Genomic DNA, 23,965 nt, shown 5'->3' with positions numbered 1-23,965 from the left:
AAGGTTTCCCCTGTCCAGTCGTGTCCGACTTAGGGGCATGTTTCTTAGCCAAGGGAGCCAGTATTGTTTGAAGACACTTCTGTTGTCATGTGGCTAGCATGGTTATACAGTATGCTGAAGTGCATGGAACACTGTTAGCTTCCCACCGAAATGGTATCTATTTATCTTCTCACGCATGCTTTTGAATTGCTAGTGGGCAGGAGCTTACGCAGTTGTGTGGCGCTTGGGTCTCAAATCTGGGCTTTCAGCGTTCCAGTTGACATGCTCCGCATCTTTAAATGCTGAGCCATTGCTAAGACGTAAATTTATTTATGGATTTAATTTCTTATTAATCATTAATCATTACTCACATACTTATTTAAACTACCAGATTTTTTATTTAATTATGTTTTGCCCCTGATTTTGAAAACTATTCTAAAATGGAGTCCCTGAATATACCTTTCTAAAGCTTTCCCTGTTCAGTTTCCACTCATTGAAATAAGAGCAATCTTGAGAGGCTTGGTTGCTTAAGATTCAGCTTAATAATCATAGAAAAGGAAAAAGGAGGAAATCAGTCATGACATATATCTTCTCCAGCCTTTTACATCGGGTATAATTATATACCGTATTTTTTGGAGTATAATTCACACCTTTTTCCCTCAAAAAAGAGGCTGAAAATCTGGGTGCGTCTTATACACTGAATACAGCAATTTTTGCCTTCTGAAACTCCTCCTCGTGCATAGCCTTAAGGAGACTTGCAGAGTGTTCCTGGGGGCTGGGGAGGGCAGAAATGAGTGAAAAATGGACCATTTTTAGCTCAATTTTGCCCCCCTCAGACCCTGGAGCACTCTACAAGCCTCCTAAAGACTATTCATGCCATTTTTTTGAAAAAAAAAACCGGGCCCATTTTTGCAAAAAATGGGCCGTTTTGGGGAGGTCTGCAGAGAGTTTTTTTTTAAATTTGCCTCCTCAAAACCTTGGTGCGTCTTATACTCCGGTGCATCTTATACGCCAAAAAATACGGTAAGTGCTTATTTTTATTGATCATGTAAGCAAGGTGGAATGAATTGATACAACCTCCACTATCTTAGCTAGTATAATGTACCGGGGTACATAAATTTTCCCATGAGGCCACATGAGAAATTGGGACCGTTGTGGAGGGCTGTTGCATACTGTACTGACACCCTGCCCTCTAACTGCTGTTCTGCCTGACGCCACCATCACGCCGATGGTTCACCACTGCTGGCACCCCACCCAGCCACTGCTGCTGCCATTGGCCAGACAGGGATGACGCTGGATATGGCTTGGGAAGCTGTAAAGTACCCAGATCTAATATATAGTAAATTCAGTTTCCACATCAATGTGTAAATAATGTTCCGTACATCATATAATCACAGATTCTTAGCAATGGAAGGGAACTTAAAGGTCATGTCTTGTCCAACCCCGTTCAGTTCTTTTGTTAATATTATCTGTTTTTGTAGCATTAGACTATGCTAATGAGATCAACAGGAGTGTGTCTTAGGTGTGCTTTTTTCTTACCTGATAGCTCGGATAACTGTTTTAAGTGCTGGAGTTAGATCTTCTACTGATACATCACACTGACATCCTCTTTCATCACATAGGTCATCAGCACCAAGATTGGCATCAGCTTCAAGAGAAGAAAATTACATAAACAGTATGTACAGTTACAGAATGCAAATCTATATTAACAAAGCTAATAAACGCATCAGATGAATATGAAATACAGTAAGGAAAACTGAACCAATGTAATATGAAAGGGTTTCATTACAAACAATAAAGTTGCAGGACAGTCCAGGCATGAAGTCTTACCCTATCAACCACCTCCAGTAGTGAGCTCCCCTCAGACTCCAAGCCAAGTGGCGAAAAAGCAAGTTTTAATTATCTTCGAGATAGCCAAAAGGATGGGGGCAGTTTTCACCTCCAGTGCAGTGGAGGATCAACAGGGCAGGATTGGAAGCACATTGGAAAAGGCTCTTCTTCTCCTTGATCCCTGCCTGCTGGAATTCCTTAGCGGACAGGGTCTGTAGCAAGCCTTTTCCACTGGGCAAGTTAGTCCCACTGGGGTGAGATGGCTCCTCAAATACCCTGGACCCAAGCCATATAGGACTTTAAAGGTAATAACACCTTGAATTGGATCCAGAAGCAAATTGGTAACCAATGCAGTTTGGACAACAATGGTATTCTAGAAACTGCTGCATTTTATATCAGCTGTAACTTCCGACTGCTCTTTAAGGGTAGCTTCCTGTAGAGCACATTGCAATAATCCAACCGGGAAATAAAAGGGCATAAGTTACTATGCACAGGTCCTTATAATCCACTAAGGGTGCAAATGGCAGGCAAAACAAAGTTGCACAAGGGTCCTCCTGGCCATGACTGCCACCTGCTCTTAGAGCAGGAGTAGCGAGTGGAGGAGAACCCACAGGTGGAGGAGAACCCTCCAGGCACTGAAAAATGGCAGTCTTGCCTGGATCAGGGGAGATGGAGATGTAAAGCTGTGTATCATCAGCATGCTGACATTCCATCCCATGATGTCAGATGATCTTGTTCAACAGTTTCGTGTAGATGTTAAAAAGGAACAGAGACTGTGCGCCCTGTGGTATTCCACAAAGTAGTGGCCATGGGCTGGACTGCTTGCTCCCTATCAACTGCGATTGGGACTGGCCCTTGGAGAAAGGGATTGAACCAGTGCAATACTGGGCCACACAGCCCCAAACCCCTTAGTCAGCTCAAAAGGATACTATGGTCAATGGTACAAAGCTGCTAAGAGGTTAAGGAGATCAAGGATGGATGCACTATCCTCTTCATGCTTTCGCCAGAAATCATTTACAAGTGCAACCTAGGATTGATTGATCTATCTATCTATCTATCTATCTATCTATCTATCTATCTATCTATCTATCTATCTATCATCTATCTATCATCTATCTATCTATCTATCTATCTATCTATCATCTATCTATCTATCTATCTATCTATCTATCTATCTATCTATCTATCTATCTATCATCTATCTATCTATCAATCATCTATCTATCTATCTATCTATCTATCTATCTATCTATCTATCTATCTATCTATCTATCATCATCTATCTATCATGTTTCTAAACCGCCCATATCCTTCAAGAGATGCTGTTTCTGTCCCATAACATGGCCTGAAACCTGACTGGAAGGGGTCCATATAATCCATTTCATCCAGGACCTTCTGGGGCTACAATGCAACCAGTTTTCCCACCAATTTCCCTACCTCTCATATATGTCACTTTTTAAATGCATCTGCAAGGCTGAGCTTTTTAAAATAATTTTTACTGAAGTGTAAAATTACAGGTAAGAAACTAATACAAAGGAGAACATAAACTAGAAAAATAGAAAGTGCAAAAGGGAAAAGGAGGGAAAGGGAAAATATATAAAAAGGAAAAGAAAAAAAATCCTTTCCCTTAATTAAGATAGGCATAAACATTTATAAATTGAATACATTCTCTAATATTTCAACCAAAATTCTCTTCATCTCATAATCTCATATTTTATCTATTGGCAATAAAACTTCATCTTTCAATCATAATAAGCAAAAATCCATTCAAAGCTACCAGAAATATCCATCCATCCATCCTTCCTTCCTTAGAACAAGCCTTTCATAATTATTTCCTCTACTTTACAGAATATCTTGTCATTTTCTCTAAAACTTTATTCCCATGTCGTATTTCATATCTATAAATAAATCTTTAAAATCTCATCATTCAAACTTAATCAAGAGAAATTCCATTAAGAGCTACTAGGGGGAAAAAAACCAATTGAAAATATTAATATTTAATCCCTTCAAATGATGTCTCACAAATTAATTTCTTTTCATCTCTTCTCAATTATAATATGATAGTTTAACCCTTTCTCTAAAAATACAAAACTCTCTTCTTCTCATATCTTATCCATAAACAAGTCTTTAAAGCCTCATCATTCGGTTCTAGTCAACAACAACAAAAAACCCCACTAAAAGCTGTTAGAAAAGAAAGGATGATACACAAATTAACCTTAATCAAAAAGGCCCACTTTGCACACAGCAAAGCTGAAATTTTGAATACCTGTGATGTTTTACTGCATAATAACTGTATTGCATAATTAAACAGCTTTTCAAGCCAGCAGGCACATTTGAAATTTTGAGAAAATGCTTGCGGGCAATTAAAACAAACTGGCTGTAATGCTGTGGGAAAGGTTTGTCTATTCATACAATGATTCCTATAATGGCACTCATAAAAAAACTATTTGCCAGAATATGGATGAAGTTGTTCACTAGATCCTGCTTCAGCTTCCAGAAAGCTCTTGACTGCACGGTACACAAGATTACCTTGTCTTTTTTAAAAGTATTTTTATTGCTCATTAATAATAACATAAAAAAGAATAAAAGAAATAAAAAAACCCAAAAAGCGCTTTAACAAAAAAGTGAAAGAAATGCGACAAAGAAATATATATGTCATTATAACAAGAACAGTGACAATTCTATATGTATTTTGTCTAATGCAAATATTATTCAAATTATATATTTCTAATACTTTTATATGATGTATGTTTAATACGTTTATATGTCTTTTTTTAACCAATTGTATTCCATATAAAGGAGTCCCGTATTTCATTATACTTATCTGTACAAAGTCTACGTCTATAGGCAATCCATTCATAGGTGCCAAGTGCAATTGAATCAGTGGTGGGATTCAAAACTTTTACTACCGGTTCTTTGGGCATGGCTTGGTGGGCATGGCAGGGGAAGGATATTATAAAATCTCCATTCCCACCCTACTCCAGGGGAAAGTTACTGCAAAATTCCCATTTCCTCCCGATCAGCTGGGACTCGGGAGGCAGAGAATAGATGGGGCCAGTCAGAGGTGGTATTTACCAGTTCTCCAAACTACTCAAAATTTCTGCTACTGGTTCTCCAGAACTGGTCAGAACCTGCTGAATGCCACCTCTGAATTGGATTCTTCAATCCATTAAATAAATGGAGTCATCTATTTATCTTTCCAGTGCTGCGCTATCAATCATTTAGCCATAGTAAGGACACAGAGAATCCAGTTACATTGTCCAATTGTCAAATTTCATGGACTATATGATTCAAAAGAATATCATCCTCTGAAAATTTTAGCTTTTGTCTGTCTTCATTTTGGGCACTCATATGTGCAAACCGGTAGGGAAGGTAAGTAAATCCCACTGCTGGCCAGGACTCTGTCAGAAATAATTTTTCTGGGAATCTGAGTCACGATGTCAGGTGTGCCAGGGAGTAACTTGCTCGTAGGAACTTTACAAGGTAGAGATTGAAATGATTTCTGAAAAAATAACACTCTTTTCAGCCTCCTTTTATACCACTTCAGAACCCCAAAAAGAGCATAAGTAGTAAGTAATTCTTAGGATCTAGAATCTTGATAGTATTGATTTACTGGCATTAGAGCTTGGCTAGCCAATTTCGAGGTCCTCAAAACTGCAGAGGAGAGTGTAGTTTACAGCTATTTTATTTCTCCAGTCTCAATGATAAAAATTTGAAGTGACAATAATATACACCAGCAGAAGGAAATGCAGTTCCTGTCCTAGAGTTTCATAAATATATTTTAATTGCTTAATCTAATTGTCTAACAAATGAGCAGTCTTTCGCATTTTCTAAAGCATTTTCCTGCTATGACTTGGAAACTTTCATTAAAAAACATCAGCTTGTGCTGCTTTCTATGTAATACAAGCTTAGATATACGTATGATAAACTCTGGAGAATTCTAAAACTATCAAAAAACAGAGAAGATTGAGCTCATTGAATTATCCCCTTTATATTTAATAACTTCTCTATGACTTTATATTTAATAACTTCTCTATGACTTTATATTTAATAACCTATCTATGACTATGAATACCCTTATTTTATGTCTGGGATTTAGTACCCACTGTCAGAGTTGCTGCTCTACACACACACACAGCTTTTTCCGACGTGGTGCTTTCCAGATGCATGAAATTCACCTGTCATTAGGAATTATGAGGCCTGAAGTCCAATATATCTGGAGGCTGCAAGGTTGGAGAAAGCTTCCCTGCAGGTGAACATATTAAACCTGCCTAACTTAGTTTATGAATGCATTATTTATTTTCAGCAATATCTTTTGCAGTTTAATTTTGGCAATAATTTCGGAAATATTAATGCTCTTTCATTTCCTAATGCTGTGCTTTCAAAAGTAATGGTAGTCAAGAAATATCACTCTAGATACAGAAATATTACTTTATCAATCTACTTGTTTTTTCTTTATGAGAGCTACCAGATGTTGACATTAATCATGCAATAATTAAGATTTAAAACTTCATTTCCCTGTAAGACCACTGCAGCTGCTATATGTTGTTCTGTAAAAAGTTGCAAACAGGTGCTGCATTTATGTCCCCCTGCACTCTGAAGCACTGCAGGCTGTAATATGTCAAATGCGTACTTGGGATGTCCAGTTCCCAAATGAAAGGTGTTGGCAGAGAGATATGCATGTTAAATTTGTATTATGGTTAGTGATGGATGGATGGATGGATGGATATGCCAGAAAGCTTTTCTTAGCCAAAGTTAGATGTGTTAAGCATGAATTTCTGCTTGGCTTTGAAGAGTATAACCTACCCTTTTATTCTTTTTTTTTTTTTACAGGTGCCAAAAAAAAAGCCAATACGGTCCTAGGTTGCATTAAGAGAGGGATAGAATCAAGATGACATGAAGTTTTAGTACCACTTTATAATACCTTGGTAGGATGACAGTTGGAATATTGCATCCAGTTTTGGTTGCCACGATATAAAAAAGTTGTTGAGACTCTAGAAAGAGTTCGGAGAAGAACAAAGATGATTAGGGGACTGGAAGCTAAAACATACAAAGAACAGTTGTAGAAATTGGGTATGTCTAGTCTAATGAAAGGAAGAACTAAGGGTGACATGATAGCAATCCTTCCAATATTTGAGGGGTTGCCACAAAGAAGAGGGGATCAACCTATTTTCTAAAGCATCTGAAGACAGGACAAGAAGCAATGAATTGAAACTAATCAAGGAGAGAACCAACCTGGAAATAAGGAGAATATTCCTGACAGCTAAAACAATTAATCAGTGGAACAGCTCGCATTCAGAAGTTGTGAGTGCTCCATCACTGGAGGGGGGTTTGGACTAGAATACCTCTAAGGTCCCTTCCACCTCTGTTATTCTGTTATTCAGTCACCATTTGGCACTTGTTTACATTAGAACATGTCAAAACAGATTGCCTCTAACTAACTCATCACAAACAACCAATTGTTACAAGTTAATTGCAGGTAGATTGCACAAGTTAATTGCACTTAGGCAGGTAGAGAAATTTTGAGAAAAGAGGCAATGCCACCTGTCATATGAAGAAGTGGGATAAAAATAAATGAGAGGGATTATCTGAGAGACAAGATGTGATAGCACACAGTAAGTTTGAAAAAAGGAGAGACAGCCAAAAAATGGGAGAAGAAAAAGATTCTAGGTTTTGCCTGGGAACAGACTGACCTGTTGGTTCCCACTTTTCTCACTATCCGTCTTTCATCCGATCCTCTCTCTGAAAGACTGACTGAGCACTGTATTAAGGGACTTTGCAACAGATGGTGAGAATGGTTGACAAGAGCATACAACGTGAGTACACTAGGAACATTTAAGAGGTTAAACACCCTCCCCCACCCTGCTTCTCTTCTGTCCCTTTCTTTTCCCTAATCTGTGATGCTAAACTGCATAAATTTATGGGCCTAAGTTACTCACTTAGCAAGATAAATTTAAGTGACAGGAAAAAGCACACCTGATCTGATTTTTAGGCCTCCTCCTTTTACAATTTATTCAAAGGGCATGAATGGATATAATCTGGATGTGTACGTGGTATGGCAATACATGATGGAAAGTGAGACTGAGTAGGAGATAATTCAAGAGGTTAGAAAATAAGGAATTCCCATTCAGTGGCCCGAAGGCTACCAGTGGCAGTGATAAATCCAGTGGACATGATAGTCAATGAGCAGATATATATGATAGACAGACAGACAGACAGAGAGAGAGAGAGAGAGAGAGAGAGAGAGAGAGAGAGAGAGAGATATGAGCAGTCAATGGTGCATAAGCGTACCAGCGTGCCTACTGTCCCCGTCCTACTGTCCCCATTTATTTGTACTAATTTCCTATGTTCGTGTCCATGTTTACACTTATACCTGTTATCTTGTACCTGTTTGACAAACCAAATAAAATAAAATAAAAATAAATCACCAGTCCTTCCATGGTTAGAGATGTGCAGGTAGGAACATGCTGTTATTTGCAAGCATTTGCAGAAGCACACTCTTATTTGCAAACAAAAAATTTCTCCTTGCAAAGGATCTAGCCACTTCCTTTCTAGCAGCTTTTGCATGCCTTAACCTATCCCTATACATTTCCCCATCTTTAGTAAACATTCTACCCAGAGACACAAATTCATCTTTTTGCTCTGTTTCCCCCCCCCAATATTCTCACACCCTTTATCATTTCCTCATCTCCACTGTCTCCTAAATACTAACATTTATAGCATTTGTTTTAATTATGTCTTTAGTTACCATTCCGATACAAATCTCTAAAATAGGCCTTCAAGTATTCATTCAACCCAAACCATTTCATATTTTTATATATTTGACATCTCATTCCATTCATCTGCTGGATGCTTGCTCTTTAACACTCTTCATCTATGTTCAAATCATGTCAATTTTAATTTACATCAATTTCCTTCTGTATTTCCTTTGCCTACTTTAATCATAAGCATACTTTATTCTTTGACTACATTCTTTACAAGTTCATTTTGGGTATATTGATAGCACCTTTTCCTCATTCTCCAATTAATAGCATTTTTTCCTCCATTTTAATTCCGCCAAGCTTCATTTCCAAACTTCCTACACTATAATTTTACATACTTCAATGGCATTTTCTAACATAATTATTTTCACATTGTTCCAAATACATTCCATAACCTCTTTCTTAATTTTCATTTGATTTTACTCTTTAGAAAATTAATTAAAATTCGAATATTTTTTTCATGCAGGTCTCATAATTTCACCCCCTACATTTTCCCTGTTTCCGTGTCTTCCTTTAACTATGTGCATGCTTCCGTTTGGTATGTACTTTTGAATTTTACTAAAAGTTGGTCTGTCCTTCAGGCACTCTGAAGGACTGTCAGTTCTCATGAATGAGAAACAATAAAATCCATTATGTTTTTCAATTCATTATTTTGTTACGTATGTGTATACATGTATAGATAGATAGAGTTAAGCTTAAAGCATGCATTCAGAATGGAACTTTTTCTAAGCAGATATTCATTAGTCATCATTGTCATTCATTCTTGGACCTCCAAATAGGTGACACATTTTTGCTGTTTCATTTCATCTCATGTCATTCCAACCCATTCATTCATGTCACCTCACAGAGGTTCGTTCTCTCTCTCTCTCTCTCTCTCTCTCTCTCTCTCTCTCTCTCTCTCTCTCTCTCTCTCTCTCTCTCTCCCTCCCTCCCTCCCTCCCTCCCTCTCTCTCTGTCATGTCACCTCACAGAGGTTTTCTCTCTCTCCCTCTCTTTCTCTTGAATTACATTCCTTCAAAATAAGGCACAGTTTTCCTGAAAGTCATCTCTGGGCTTTTTCATCTTGAAACATAATATGTGACTATCATGAAACTACATATAACTTTATATGCACCCCTAGCAATATAGAATTTACCCATACATACATACATTTTGACATACAATTTAGTATGAAATTGGATGACTTTTGGGCCTGTCACTCTTTCTCAGCACAACTCAACTCATAGATTTGTTTTTGGGGAAAATAAAAGAGGAAGGTGTGTTAGACATATTCACCACTTTGATTTACTTATAAATTAATAAAGGCAGGATGAAAACAAGATAATAAATATTGTATATTAATATACATTTAATATAATTAAATTTTATCTTGCTTCTATTACTTAATTTATTTTTTGAAAGGGTAAATGTAAAAGGCTTTACTATGTACTTATTAAAACCAGTAATCAAGAACGGATTTATGTACTACCGTATGCACTTTATTTTTTACCCCAATTAGTGCTTTACCCCAATTAGTGCCTTCTTCCTGTGCTTTGCTTATTCTGCCTTCTTTAATAAAGCATTTTTATTTTTTAAAAAATAAGAAAGTCTACATCAGTGATGGCGAACCTATGGCACGCGTGCCACAGATGGCACGCGGAGCCATTTGTCAGGGCACGCGAGGCGGTGCCCTGTCAGCTGGCCAGTGCGCATGTGTGTGCTGGCAGCTGAGTTCACCCTTTTTTAAAGCCATTTTTCAACCTCCCCAGGCTCCAGAGGCTTTGTAGGAGCCGGGGGGGGCGAAAAGAGTCTCCCCCCCCCGGTGGCTTCAGGGACTATTCGGAACGCTTAAAATGACCCTCCGAGCAAACCAGAAGTCATTTCCGATTTGCTCGGAGGGTCGTTTTGAGCGCTCCGAAGGTGTCAGGGAAGCCTCCGGACGGTCCCTGAAGCCGCCTCAGGCTCCTATAAAGCATCTGGAGCCTGGGGAGGGTGAAAAAAGCATGTAAAATAGGGGGTCGCGCCTGTAGTGCACGCATGCGCATTGGGGGGGTCGCACATTGCATTATGGGTGCGGCACGCCCGCACACAACCCTCCTGCGCTCCCCCCACTTGTGGCACGCGAGCCAAAAAAGGTTCGCCATCGCTGGTCTACATTGTTGTTTCCTGCTTGTTGGTTTGTGGCTTTTCTAGGCTTTAGTAAGACAGATAAGAGATTTCCTTCTACTTGATTCCTTGTTTATTTTTCCATAGTCTAGTCCTCAGCATGGAAACTACATTACTAATACTTAGAGCCAGAGTGCTCACTAGGATGTAGTGGAATTCACAATTACATGGTAATTTCGATAGTTAGTAAAAGGCTTTCAACAAAAGTCAAAAGGGATTATTGTCCGTTTACATAATCTCTTTCCATTCTGTAATCCAGTTTTCTGGAAGCTATTCATCAAGAAGCACGTGGGAGCATGTTGCACAGCATGATATGACTACAGAGCAAAAAGGTTCTTAAGGAAATCAATTTTTCTCTCCTGCTACTGATTCCATGTGTTTAAGAGAGGCTCTTTCTAGGACAAATATGAGCAATATGACAATAAGGGAACCTTTCTATGATGGAATCTAGTGGATACCCAAAATACATGCAATTTAACTTGTATGTACAAGCTTGGTATGCTAAGTGTCTATATACTGATATTCTGTTTTTACTTAATACTGGAAGGCAGATATAAAATTGTTCAGAACTTTCATCCTGTAAATTGTCATAATTAATGTATACTGAGTAGAAAAACATCATCAATGTTAGGTGTTAGTCATGTTAATGTTAAGTGATGTAAACTGCAAATTTTAAGACAAAATTGCTGCAAATATAAACTATTCTGATAGGGTTAAAATTGATGTGTGAAAGTGCTTTGCTTAAGGATAAGGATTGGGGCAGGTGAGAAGGTTACTTACTTAGTTTAATATACAGTACTGATTTTCAGTGCTTGCCCAATTCTCTACTCTACCCTTAAAAATCCTCCAAAGGCATTCTTCGGAAATAGAAATAGTAGCTGACTGCTTTGCTTTTTGAGAAAACAAAGGTAAGCTTACAGATGTCAAGGTCTAGATGGACATATCATTTTTATTGGAAACTGAGGAAATCAGCAAACCTGCCAGCTGAGAAACTGAGGAAAGACCCAAACCAGCATAAGAAAAATAAATGCAAAGATACTGATCTGCTGCTGGCCTATTTATTTTTTGCCATAGCCTAGTAAATGTGTAAGAGGGTTACGATTTGTAATTTTAATTTACCTAGACTGCATATATGTGTGCATTCTACTTATGTTTGTTTTCGTGTCTTTTAAAGCACTGTGTGTTTCTCTGGACCTCACAAGCTTAACTGGTTTTGTGGTATGTGTATGTATTTTAACAGAGGCATGGAGGAGGATAAACAAAAGTCAAGATGTTTTTTGGGTGACGGTGCAGTCAAAGCCCCATCCTTTAAAATAAAAAAAAGAAAAGTGGGGCTTCAATCATGGGGTTGTGGCCATTTTCTTGACTTTCCTGAACCACTTCCTCAGCAGTAACTGCCCTTATTTTTAATCCAGAATATTAGATGTACCCCCTGGATGCAAAAGATTGGGGACACTGCATAATATAAAGAAACACACAATCATACTTTTTAAAAAGCCATTTACCAGGAGTTTGAACCAGGGGTGAGTTTCTGCTGGCATTACTGCCGGTTCGGCGCTCGTGTGATTTTGCACACATGCACAGTTGCCTGTAAATAGGTCTGCACATGCACAGAACATTTTAAAAGTTCAAAAAAAGATGTCGCAGCAACCGGGGAACCGGTTCAGGGGCGTGGTGAGCGTGCCATCTCTACCGGTTCGGCGACTCAGTCGACATTTCCACTACCAGTTCCACCGAACTGGTGTGAACTGGTAGGAACCCACCTCTAGTTTGAACGAAAGAAATTTTGCAGTAGATAATAATAATAATAAATTTGAATTTATTAGCCGCTCCCTTTCCAGACAGGACTCGGGGCGGCGTACAATAAAACATATAAAACATAAAACATATGTACAAACACATAAACATACACATATACAAAGACATACATGCATACATGCACGGAGGAGGTAACAAATTACATCACATTTAGACAGTTAAAAATCACCATTAAAATACCCCATTAGTAATAACACAATTTAAAAATTTAAAAAATTTAAATGGACTGTCAGGAGGAATAAGAGGAAAAAAAAAAATTTACGGTTGAGCCAGGCCAGATAATTGAAAGAGGTGGGTCTTCAGCTGTACACGGAAGGAGCGGAGATCGGAAATAATCCTGATGTCACGGGGGAGGTCATTCCACAGGGCTGGGCCCATCACAGAGAAGGCTCTGCTCCTGGGTGTCGCCCCCCGACACTGTTTAGCGGACGGCACCCGAAGAAGTCCCTCTCTGTGTGAGCGGATTGGTCGTAGGGATGTATGGGGCAGGATGCGATCCTGCATGTAACTAGGTCCTGTGCCATGAAGCGCTTTAAAGATCATAATCAAAACCTTGAAACGCACTCGGTAGACTACAGGAAGCCAGTGCAGCTCGCGCAGGAGAGGTGTTACAGGGGAGTATCTAGTCCTCCCCATAATCACCCGCGCGGCCGCGTTCTGGACCAACTGCAGTCTCCGAGTGCATCTCAGGGGAAGCCCCATGTAGAGAGCATTGCAGTAGTCCAGGCGAGACGTCACTAGCGCATGGGTGACTGTGCGTAGGGCATCCCGGTCCAATAAGGGGCGCAATTGGCGCATCAGGCGAACCTGATGGAACGCCCCCCTTGCCACGGCTGTTACATGGTCATCCATGGACAGCCGGGCATCCAGGAGGACGCCCAAATTGCGCACCCGTTCCATGGGGGCCAGTTGCTCGCCCCCAATGGCCAGAGATGGAAGCAACTGGTTGAACCGGGAGGCCGGAAGCCACAGCCACTCCGTCTTGGAAGGGTTGAGTTTTAGTCGGTTGCCATCCATCCAGACCCGTACGGCCTCCAAACACCGGGACATCATTTCAACGGCCTCGTTGGGGTGGTTCGGGGTGGAAATGTATAGCTGAGTATCATCAGCATACAGATGATATCCCACCCCAAAACTACGGATGATCTCGCCCAGCGGTTTCATGTATGTGTTGAACAGGAGAGGCGAGAGCACCGACCCCTGAGGCACCCCACATGTGAGGGGGCTCCGGGTCGATCTCTGCTCCCCTGCCAACACACGTTGCGTCCGGCCAGAGAGGTAGGAGCCAAACCACCGTAAAACGGTGCCCCTGACTCCCAGCCCCTCTAGCCGGTGCAACAGGATACCATGGTCGATGGTATCGAACGCCGCCGAGAGATCTAATAGGACCAGGATAGAGGAACAACCCCTATCTCTGGCCCTCCAGAGATCATCAACCAACGCGACCAAGGCCGTCTCCGTGCTGTGCCCGGGTCGGAAGCCGGACTGGCGCGGGTCTAGATAATCATTCTCCTCCAGGTGACGTGGGAACTGTTGTGCCACCACACTCTCTACAACCTTCGCTAAAAAAGGAAGGTTGGAGACTGGACGATAATTGACTAGATCCGATGGGTCCAGGGAAGGCTTCTTGAGCAGGGGCCTCACAACCGCCTCTTTCAAGGCGGCCGGCAGAAACCCCTCACCCAACGAAGCGTTCACTAGGCCCAGGAGCCAGTTGCGCGTAACCTCCCAGGATGCCAGTACAAGCCAGGAGGGACACGGGTCCAATAAACATGTGGTAGGTCGCAGACGTCCACGCAACCTGTCCAAATCCTCGATGGCAACTGAGTCAAACTCCTCCCAGAGCGGTCCCTCAAGACTCGCCTCGGGCGTCTCAACTGGACCACTGAAAGGGGCCCATCCCATCCGGATTTGAGCGACTTTGTCCTGTAGATATTTCCCAAACTCCTCTGCTCTGCCCTGTAAAGGGGCTTCCCGCGGTCTCTCAAACAAAAGAGAGCGAGTCACCCGAAACAGGGCGGCAGGGCGGTTATCTGCGGACGCAATAAGGGCAGCACAATGTTGACGTTTGGCCGCTCTTAATGCCACAAGGTACGTCCTCAAATAGGCTCGTGCCTGTGCTCGGTCAAATTCGGAACGGGAGGATCTCCAACGACTCTCTAGGCGTCTCTTGTGGCGTTTCATCACCCTTAGCTCCTCGGTAAACCAAGGGGCCAGGGTGGTTCGTCGCCGCAGGAGAGGCCGCAAAGGCGCCACCCGGTCTAGGGCCCCGGTAGTCACACTATTCCATGCGTCTACCAGGTCCTTCACTCGGGGGCGGGTCAGGTCCACAGGAGGTGGCCCAAGCTCCGTCTGGAACCTATCTGGTTCCATCAAGCGCTTGGGGCGGAACCATCTGAGTTGATGAGATTAAAGGACATCTGCCATGTCACTTTTAGCTAATAAGAAGCATTTGTCATCACTGCTATCACTTCAGGTGCCTCCCCAATCATACTGTATTTCATACAGAATGAAATCCAATTAATTGTGTTGTACCATCATCTAGAAATAGCCATTTCACAAAGCCTCCTCTTTATTTACATTTGAAAGAAAGCTTAAAATAATAAAAAAAAACATGCTAAAGAACAACCTCCCGAAATAGAAAAGTAAAATTCCAACATGTCACTGTGACTGGGGGTATATAGAATAGAAACACAAACATCCATATGCATTATTTCTGTTCAGAATACCAAGGATACAAAATGAAAAGTAATAAATTAAGAATTGTCCTTTTAATCTAGTTTAAAGAAATGGAGACAAAATATGAGTAAACAATCTTTTTCTAAAAGACTCTTGAGGATCCTTTGGTGCTGTATTTATTTGTTTAGCCAGTTCCATATCCCACACTTTACAATATTTCTGAGCCGAAGAAAGACAAATCTTAGCTTTCCAATGTTTTAATAGCAAATGTGGCCAACTAACAACACAAACTGAATTAATTTCTTGTGCTGTGTTTTTAAATATGTCCTGGAAAATAATGGATGACAGAGCCTCAAAAGAATTAATTATGAAATACTGTATTTTAAGTATTCTAGTTTCTTCAAAAATGTTCAGCTAGACTAGAGTATGGAATGAAAAGGCCATGCCAACAGAGATAGTGATATGTTTTTATAGTCCTTTCAAAACAAGAAGTTGATTATTACAAAAAAGTTGAGATGTTGGACTTTTACAGATTATTTTTATAATCAGTTCTTCATGATTTGTTACAACAGCACACTGTGAAGCATAAAGAATTCCAAATGATTCATCGCATTTAAATCTCTGATATTTTAAAAAAGATTTTAAAGCAAACCTTTTGTATTTGTTATGAGATATAATTCTGAAAAAGTTATTTGACTTTAAATTGAATTCTTTCTTATCGGAAAGATGTTTCAGCTTACTTTCTCATACAGATGTCAAAGCCGCATCCAACTGATTACTCATAACATCTGAACTAATCACATGAGGGAAGAAGGTGAGTTTTTGCCTTCTGTGCATTGGGAATATCACAGCTATCCCTAGCATGCAGAGGTTTTATGTCAGGGGTGTCAAACTGGATTTCTTTGAGGGCCAGATCACCATTGTAGTTCTCCTCCACGGGCTGGCATAGCAGGGTGGGGAGGGATGGAGGGGAGATGAGATGGAAACATGCTGCAGTAGTATCCTGCCACCCAAAACGGATCCAGTTTGCGGGACTTGAGCTCGACAGCCCTGCTTTTTTATGGGATCGATCCCTGAGGCAGTTCTAGGTGAGAATTCACCTAGTGCAGCTTTCTATGATAGTTTATCATGTAGGGCTGAAGGCCAAACATAATTTCTCCTAAGAAAACCTAGAACTAAAGAAACAAAAACGTTCCTTAAACCTTGATCTAAGGAGGGGCAACTAAGCAATAACTGTTCCATTCATACCGTGGTGGGATTCAATTTTTTTTACTACTGGTTCTGTGAGCGTGGCTTGGTGGACATGTCATGGCTTGGTGGATGTGGCTCGGTGGGCGTGGCAAGGGAAGGATACTGTAAAATCTCCATTCCCTCCCCACTCCAGGGGAAGGTTAGTGCAAAATCCCCATTTCCTCCTGATCAGCTGGGACTCCGGAGGCAGAGAATAGATGGGGTGGGGCCAGTCAGAGGTGGTATTTACGAGGTCTCTGAACTACTGCAACCGGTTCTTCAGAACTGGTCAGAACCTGCTGAATACTACCTCTGCATTCATAGGATATGAGCTGGGTTTCTTCAAATACAGTTGCCTCTATGGTTTTACTTTCTTGAAGATACTTAATTGAGGTCAACTTTGGTAACAGCCATCATGGTGTATAAAAAATTAGGAGATAGATCCAAATAAATTTGCACACATCTATGCATTCTTAGATTTCAAATTGTTTGTGATCTAGTTGGCTTTCTGCTGTATGCACTGAAAATGTCAGTTTCTCAGAATACCAGTTATCCAGTACAATTATATAAAGTGTGTTTGGAAGTGAATACAAGTAATTACTGAGCTCCAGGTAGATTGAATTTCAGAAATCTCTGTGTTCTATCAGGAGTGAAGAAATTATTGCAGAATTGTGAGGAAAGTACACTGATGTTTGGTGGGCAGCAATGTACGCATGAGTCTCTTGCCAGTGCAAATGAAAAAGATTATTTTAAAGCTAGAGAAAAGTTGCCTTAACAAACAGACAGGAGAATCCATAATGGCTTCAAGTGCAATACATACAAACACAATCGAATTCATTGACTACATACATTTTGCAATAAGCAAAAAATAAAATAAGGGGATTTCTGTTCAGTTAAAATATAGGCCCCAAGCGTATGGGTAGGAACTGCAGGAAGGCCTTGCATGGAAGTATAGAAGCCAGCGAGAGGATGACATCAGGGTAAAGAAAATAGATGCACAGCACAGGTAGCCATTAGCTGAAGTTGCAACCTACCTGAAAATGGGGTCTTATGACCCAGTTGCAAAGGTCCAATAGTTGTCCCCCTCCCATGTGAACTCACTTCAGGTGCTCAGTAATATGGCTACATTTATGGCTGTTTGCCGTATCCCACAGTCGTGTGACCACATTTATACAGTGGTTTTGCCAAAAGCTGGCACTTCTGGTTTTTCAGCAAAACCACACCCATAATGAAGCATGGATTTGCTCTTAAAACTTTATGTTTGCTTAATGACTATTGCAAAAAATGTTGCAAAATCAAGTCACATGCATGACCAGTTTTACAACTGTCCTGTCATACGACAGGCTCCATTATGGTCCTATGTTGAGGACCACCTCTAAATACTATTATGGGCAACAGAAAACCAGAGAGAAGCCAAGAGGATCATATAACAATTGTAACTGATGGCCATTTGCTAAAAGTAGAGCCTTGCTAGCAAGTGAGACCAGTAAAAGAGAGGACAACACCCCTGGGTTTGGAATCCACAAGCAAGGGAGGAAGGAGAAAATAACATGAAGGTCAACTTGAAAAATTAGGAAAATAATATACTTAGGAGTACAGAGAGGTTAGATTGTTAGCACTGGAAAGCATTACTCTGGAAAGGAAACCAATTGCAGTGGAAAGACATACCTCGACTTACAACCATAACTGAGCTCAACATTTCTGTTTCTAATGAGATATTTCTTAAGTGAATTTTGCCTCATTTTATGATCTTTCTTGCCACAGTTGTTAAGGGACCCACTGCATTTATTAAGTTAGTAACACAGTTGTGAAGTGAATGTGGCTTCCCCATTGACTTTGCTTGTCAGAAGATCTCAAAAGGGGATCTTGTGACCCAGGGACGCATCATAAATATGAGTCAGTTGCCAAGCGTCTGAATTTTGATCACGTGACTATGAGGATGGTGCAATGGTTGTAAGTTTGAAAAATGGTCACTGGTCACTTTTGCAAGGGCCGCTGTAACTTTGAACAATCATTAAATGGGCTGTTGCCTGTCGAGGTCTTGTAAACCTGTAGTTTGTAGTGCAATGACTAAAAAATGTAACGCAGGAGTGAGAAATAAGTTCAATTTGCATCATACCAATTTCTCGTCGTAATAAATGTTGTGTAAAATTGGGTTGCCTTGTATCGTAACCTTTGTAGGCGAACAAAGGAACATTACTATTCTAGGACCAATGTTTGGTGGCTTCACTGTTATGAGATAAGATTTAATGTGACTGAAGGACATCCCATATTTTTGGGAGTATAAGACACATCTTTCCCCCCCCCCCCCCCCAAAAGAGGGTGAAAATCTGGCTGCGTCTCATACACTGAATATAGCATGTTTGGCCTCCAAAAACCAGGTCCCCTTCACAAAAATGAATGTGCATGGGAGGCCTGCAAAGTGCTCCTGGGGGCTGAAGAGGGCAAAAACAAGTGAAAAATGGGCCTGTTTATGCCCCCCCAGCCTCCAAGAGCACTCTACAAGCCTCCCAAAGCCTATGCATGCCCCATTTTGTGCAAAAAACTGCCCTGTTTTTTGCTTGTTTTTGCCCTCCCTCCAATCTCCAGGAGCACTTTGTAGGCCTCTCAAACTCTCTCCATGCCCCGTTTTTCACAAAAAACGAGGCATGCAGAGGGTTTGGGAGGCCTGCACAGTGCAAAAACTTTTTTTAAAAAAATATCTCTTCCAAATCTTGGTGCGTCTTATACTCCGGTGCATTTTATAATCTGAAAAATATGGTAAATATAATGAATAAGCCGGTTAACGTTTTAAAAGTCTTACTATCTGGTATTGGCTTAGGCTGAGAACTCTTCAAACGCAGGGAAGGCCGGAAGCGTGTTCGGTCATTGAAGCTCCAACTCTTTTGCACTTTTGTTGGGCTGCCCTCTGCGGTAATATCCGTACTTGGCGATCTTCTGTCCCCAACTGAAGCTTGTCTGTTCTTGATACTCTGGCCTCTCGGGCTAGCCATCCGCACCCGTTCTTTAAAGCTCAGCTTCTGACTGTGGAAGCAAAAACATGCATTTTTTTACTTCACTCACATTGATTTATGTATCATGCTACCATTACAGATGAAGAAACACGTTCAGCTGCATGTCTTTGGATGCAGATGTGAATGCATTCCACATGTTGAACTCCCTTCCCTCCTCCCCCACTCCAGTAAAAAAATTATATTTGCGCTGGTCAGTTCTTGATACAAAAGGAAGTAGGAAAACTTCAAGAATCACGGAAATCCCCATACCTGGAAAAGTTCACCAAGCTGCAGTATTAAGACCAAATACACAGTGATATTAATACTGATCGCAATAATAATAATACACATTCCAGACATCATAAAGAATTGGAAGAAAAGGAAAACATGTGACTGCCGCTACTTGATAGCGTAGTAGCTCCCATCCTACACTGAGGAATTGTCTGCCTTGATACCAAATCCTTGATATTAGGGAATGCTTCTGTGAGATGGCCAGCCAGATAAAATGGATGGATGGATGGATGGGGATCTATAAAAGTGCATTTCTTATAGATTGAATCACTTTCTTTATAATATGATAGGTATTAGATATTTCTTCGGAGGAATGTACTACTACTACTGAGAAAAAGATCCTATATTACAGCAAGAGTGAAACAAAAACTAACAAAAAAGATCAAATTTAAACTTAGCAAAGTTTCAGCTATAAATTTTGGGCAGCTCTAACTATGCTTTTGAATTGTACAACATAGGCTGTGCACGTAAGCTGCTCTGCAATGGAATCAATAATTTTCAAGTGCCATTATTTTTTGCATGCAGTTTGTTAAAGTTAAGGCAAACAAGATTAAAGTTATTATTCATGCACGCTCCCAAACATGACATTTTTCAACAGCCCACAGACATTAGTAAACACTACATTTCAGATTTCTTATCACCCAAAGCTCTATGCATACACAGACATAGACACATATATTACTAAAACTCTCGTGTTTATTGATTTGTTTCCTCGTGTTTGCTCAAATGGCGCATTACCTCATAAACATTTTTTGAACCAAGGTACCTAAAATCTATTAACTTCAAGAATGCGTAAAGAAAAATGTGACCCATTATTCCTGTGGATTTGCAATTTCCATGACAGACCAGTTTTATTCACAAAGTTTTGGTTGTTGCGATGTCCCCCTGGTCGCATGATTGTGATTTCCTGCCAAATTGCCAAAGTTAATGGAGAAGTCGGCAGAAATTTGGAAGTCTCTCCCATTCTAAATGCTTTTTCACCCAACTGTGGTCATTCTGTTTATGTAAATAAATATTGATTCATTATTGAAGTTTGTTTGCCACTAAAATTGTTTATTTATGATATATATTCTTCTTACATGATCACAAGATCCTGGGCGAGAGTTTTAAAAAAATGGACTTCTTCTGGTCACATGAGACTAAACTACCTTTTTTTTCTCAAGAATGGCCCAATGGATCTAACAAAACTCAGAACAAGTAACAGAATATTCAGTAAGTCTGTCATTAGAAAGATTGGCTCACAGAAATATAATATTGCATTCTGGGAAAAACAATCATGAGACAGGCCTTCAACCTTAATTTCTGTTACTTGCAATATAATTGTTGCAATCTGGATACTTGGCAAAGCATTTGTTGCACCTACAAATGGTTGTCTGCACCCTGTGATCATGTGAATCGCATTTGCAATCTTCTACGCCAGCTTCTCTAGAAAATCAATGAGGAAGACAGCAGGGAAGGTTGCAAGCTGCTGCCGCCTGGCCAGGCGACTACCCCTGGCTTCTGTGGACTGACTGAAAAAGTTCTCTGCTGAAATCCAAGCGGGATTTTAGCATGGATTATTTACTGCCTGGGGTATCTTCTGCCAGCTGCCAGAGACAGGATGATTTTTTCTCATTTCTGAGGGCTGGCTGGAAAAGGCCTGTGGCTAAAATCAAAGCAGGATTTCAGCCAGGGAAAATGTACAGCCTCAGAGTAGAGAGGCAGCATGATAAGATAAGGACATTGGGTACCTGGGGCGGGGGCGGGGGGGAGGGGAAGGCCCAGTGGAGGCTCCACACAAGTGTCTTCCTGCTCAGGGGCTGAAAATCCTGCTTCGATTTCAGCAGGGAGGATTTTCAGCTCCCGAGCAGAGAGGCAGCACAGTAAGGTACAGTAAGGCGCATGTGGTGACTTGGGGTGGAAAAGACCTGTTGCATGGTGTGGATTTTGACAGGGCAGATTTTCAGCTCCTGAGTAGAGAGACATTTGTGTACAGTTTGCACTGGAGCTCCTAAGGTCTTCCTCACCCGCTTGAAGCACCTCATGCTCCTTACCTGGCACTCTGTCCTATTAATAACATGTTAAGATTGTTTAAAGATCGCAACCAGGAGTGTCAAAATTGTCTCTGAGCAAGGTGATCATGTGACATCTTGGTTAACTACCACTTTGCTCAGTGATCAAGATTCTTGTTCCAACTGTGGCTATTAAGCAAGGATTACCTGTGTAGAGATTGCAAATTAGACTGGGTTATATTGGGATTTGTACACTAAATTCTGCAATATACAGTAATTTCAAAGGAAATCAGGGAAAAAGATACAACCGGAAGAAAACCTGAAATCTCTTCCAATTGTATTTGTTCCTGGGATGAGTACAGACTGTCTCTGAAGAAGCAAATTATTTGGGCCATTTAGGTACAGATGGAAAAGCCTATCTTCCTGTTGCTATAGCTGCTAATCGAGTTCAGGCCTTGCCTGTTCTATTTAATCATGGTTCTTGCATCTTCATGCAACATGACAATAAAAAACGGAGGAAATGGAAATGGATTCTACCATCACCAAAAGCCTTTAAAAATACATTCTCGGTGTCTTGCCGCTTTAACCAGGTACAATCTAAAAAGGAAATGTTTCTCTGTGGGATTATAGGAAATGAAATGAAATTATGAAACAGTGGTTATGAAATTTGTAGATAATTTAAAAAAAAGTATACATGCAATTTAATATGTTTTATTACAAATACAAGCAGAATAGGCAGGAGACCAAATGCAGTGAATCAAGCACATGCCAGACAATTTCTAAAATTATAGTTTAAAAACTGCAGTAAAACAATTAGAAAATTGTGTGCTTTTCATTGTGGCATTCAAGAGACTACCTTTTCCTGTTTTACCCTTTTCAACTAGAGAAAGTAAACTTTTAAAGAAAAACAATCATGAGAAAGGCCTTCAAACTTAATTTCCGTTACTTGCAATATAATTATTATTGCATAAACATTCATCAAGGATATTCCCATGTTACTTTTCAGAATGAATGTACTTTATTGGTTACAAGGCAAATCCTAAGGCTTTTCTCCCCGAGAAATTCACATGCCACGTTAAATTACTCTGGCGGGCAAAGAGGCCACTTTAGATTTAGAGAACATTTCTGGTTAGCGCTAGCCAGAATTTGACAATCACAACCAATACTTTCAAATTCAAGTTGGTGTTAACTGGAAATCTCAGTGGCTCTGGGCTCGGCGGAAATATTTAACCACAAGAAAGCCACTGGGTGGACTTAAGGAATCATATTGAATGAGAATGTTGGTGGTTTATTCTGCCACGGGAACTAATTTCAGATCCTGTTTGCTTTAAGTTTACTTCTATTGAGTATCAAAATTGATAAGAGAAATCAATTATATACTTCTGAACAGCAAAGTCAGTGTGAAACTAATGAATATTATGGTGAGTGCTATATTTTGAACTGCATTCACTGCCCAAGTCAGCAATATTCAGCAAAAACTAGCATTCTGAAATTCTAGGATTAATCATCACATTGGCTCTTTGGAATGATAAAACCCGCCGTGTTGCAATCTATGAATTAAATATTATGTATTATAGCTTTCAGACATAATATTAAAAATATTGCTTTGGTTTGGTTTCTTGGAGTAAAACTGTTTTATTTAAAAATAAGACGGTGAATGACAGCAATAGTATGTATTTTTATTTCTGCCGTATTTATTAAAATTAATTCAAGATAGATTAATTATCTGTCTAAAATTTTACATACAGTATGTTTGGGAAACAACAACATTCTTTGCTCTTTCCTGTTTATAAATTGCAGAAGCTGTCCGTGACCAGGAGTGGAGAGACTACTCTGAGATCAATTTGTGAATTGATTATTAGTTTTGATCATGACATTTAATTTTTTTGACAATCTTGTATGAAGGAGCATCAGCTGAGGCTGATCCTATATCCAGATTTGTGAGCCAGCTTTTTATTTCTAAGCATTAGATAACTTTTACACCTTGTACTTTGTTTCCTAAGGTAAAATTCTTAGAATACAGCCTCAATGAATGTTGAGAAGCATTGTTGTGAAATGCAATTTTAATCATTACGTTTGGAATTCACATTTTTCTGAAATTTCTCTCTGCATTCTTAGTACACTAGAGGTCACTGTGATACCATTGCAGGGCTACTGAAGAAGGGCTCTTAATTAAATGCTTGGAGCTACTGCCTCCTGGTAGTTTCAGTTGTTTGTAATAATTTATTAAAATTTTAAAGAAAATGGA

At 40.1% G+C, this 23,965-nt stretch overlaps 1 protein-coding gene across 2 annotated transcripts in view; it reads right to left on the bottom strand.

Moving 5' to 3' along the window:
- The window catches only part of KCNQ5 (potassium voltage-gated channel subfamily Q member 5), a 323,641-nt gene that overhangs the window by 5,290 nt on the left and 294,386 nt on the right, over window positions 1-23,965 (bottom strand). For both annotated transcript variants that reach the window (XM_081943739.1, XM_081943738.1), the window contains 2 exons: window positions 19,246-19,466; window positions 1,519-1,627 (listed from right to left, as the gene is read on the bottom strand). In XM_081943739.1, coding sequence (XP_081799865.1) covers window positions 1,519-1,627; window positions 19,246-19,466 — 330 coding nt within the window. The remainder of the gene's footprint in view (window positions 1-1,518; window positions 1,628-19,245; window positions 19,467-23,965) is intronic.

Source organism: Natrix helvetica (assembly GCF_964273705.1).
Source record: "Natrix helvetica genome assembly, chromosome: 2".
Taxonomy (NCBI): domain Eukaryota; kingdom Metazoa; phylum Chordata; class Lepidosauria; order Squamata; family Natricidae; genus Natrix; species Natrix helvetica.
Note: the sequence above shows the minus strand (reverse complement) of the source record. Positions and strands in the feature narration are given on the sequence as shown.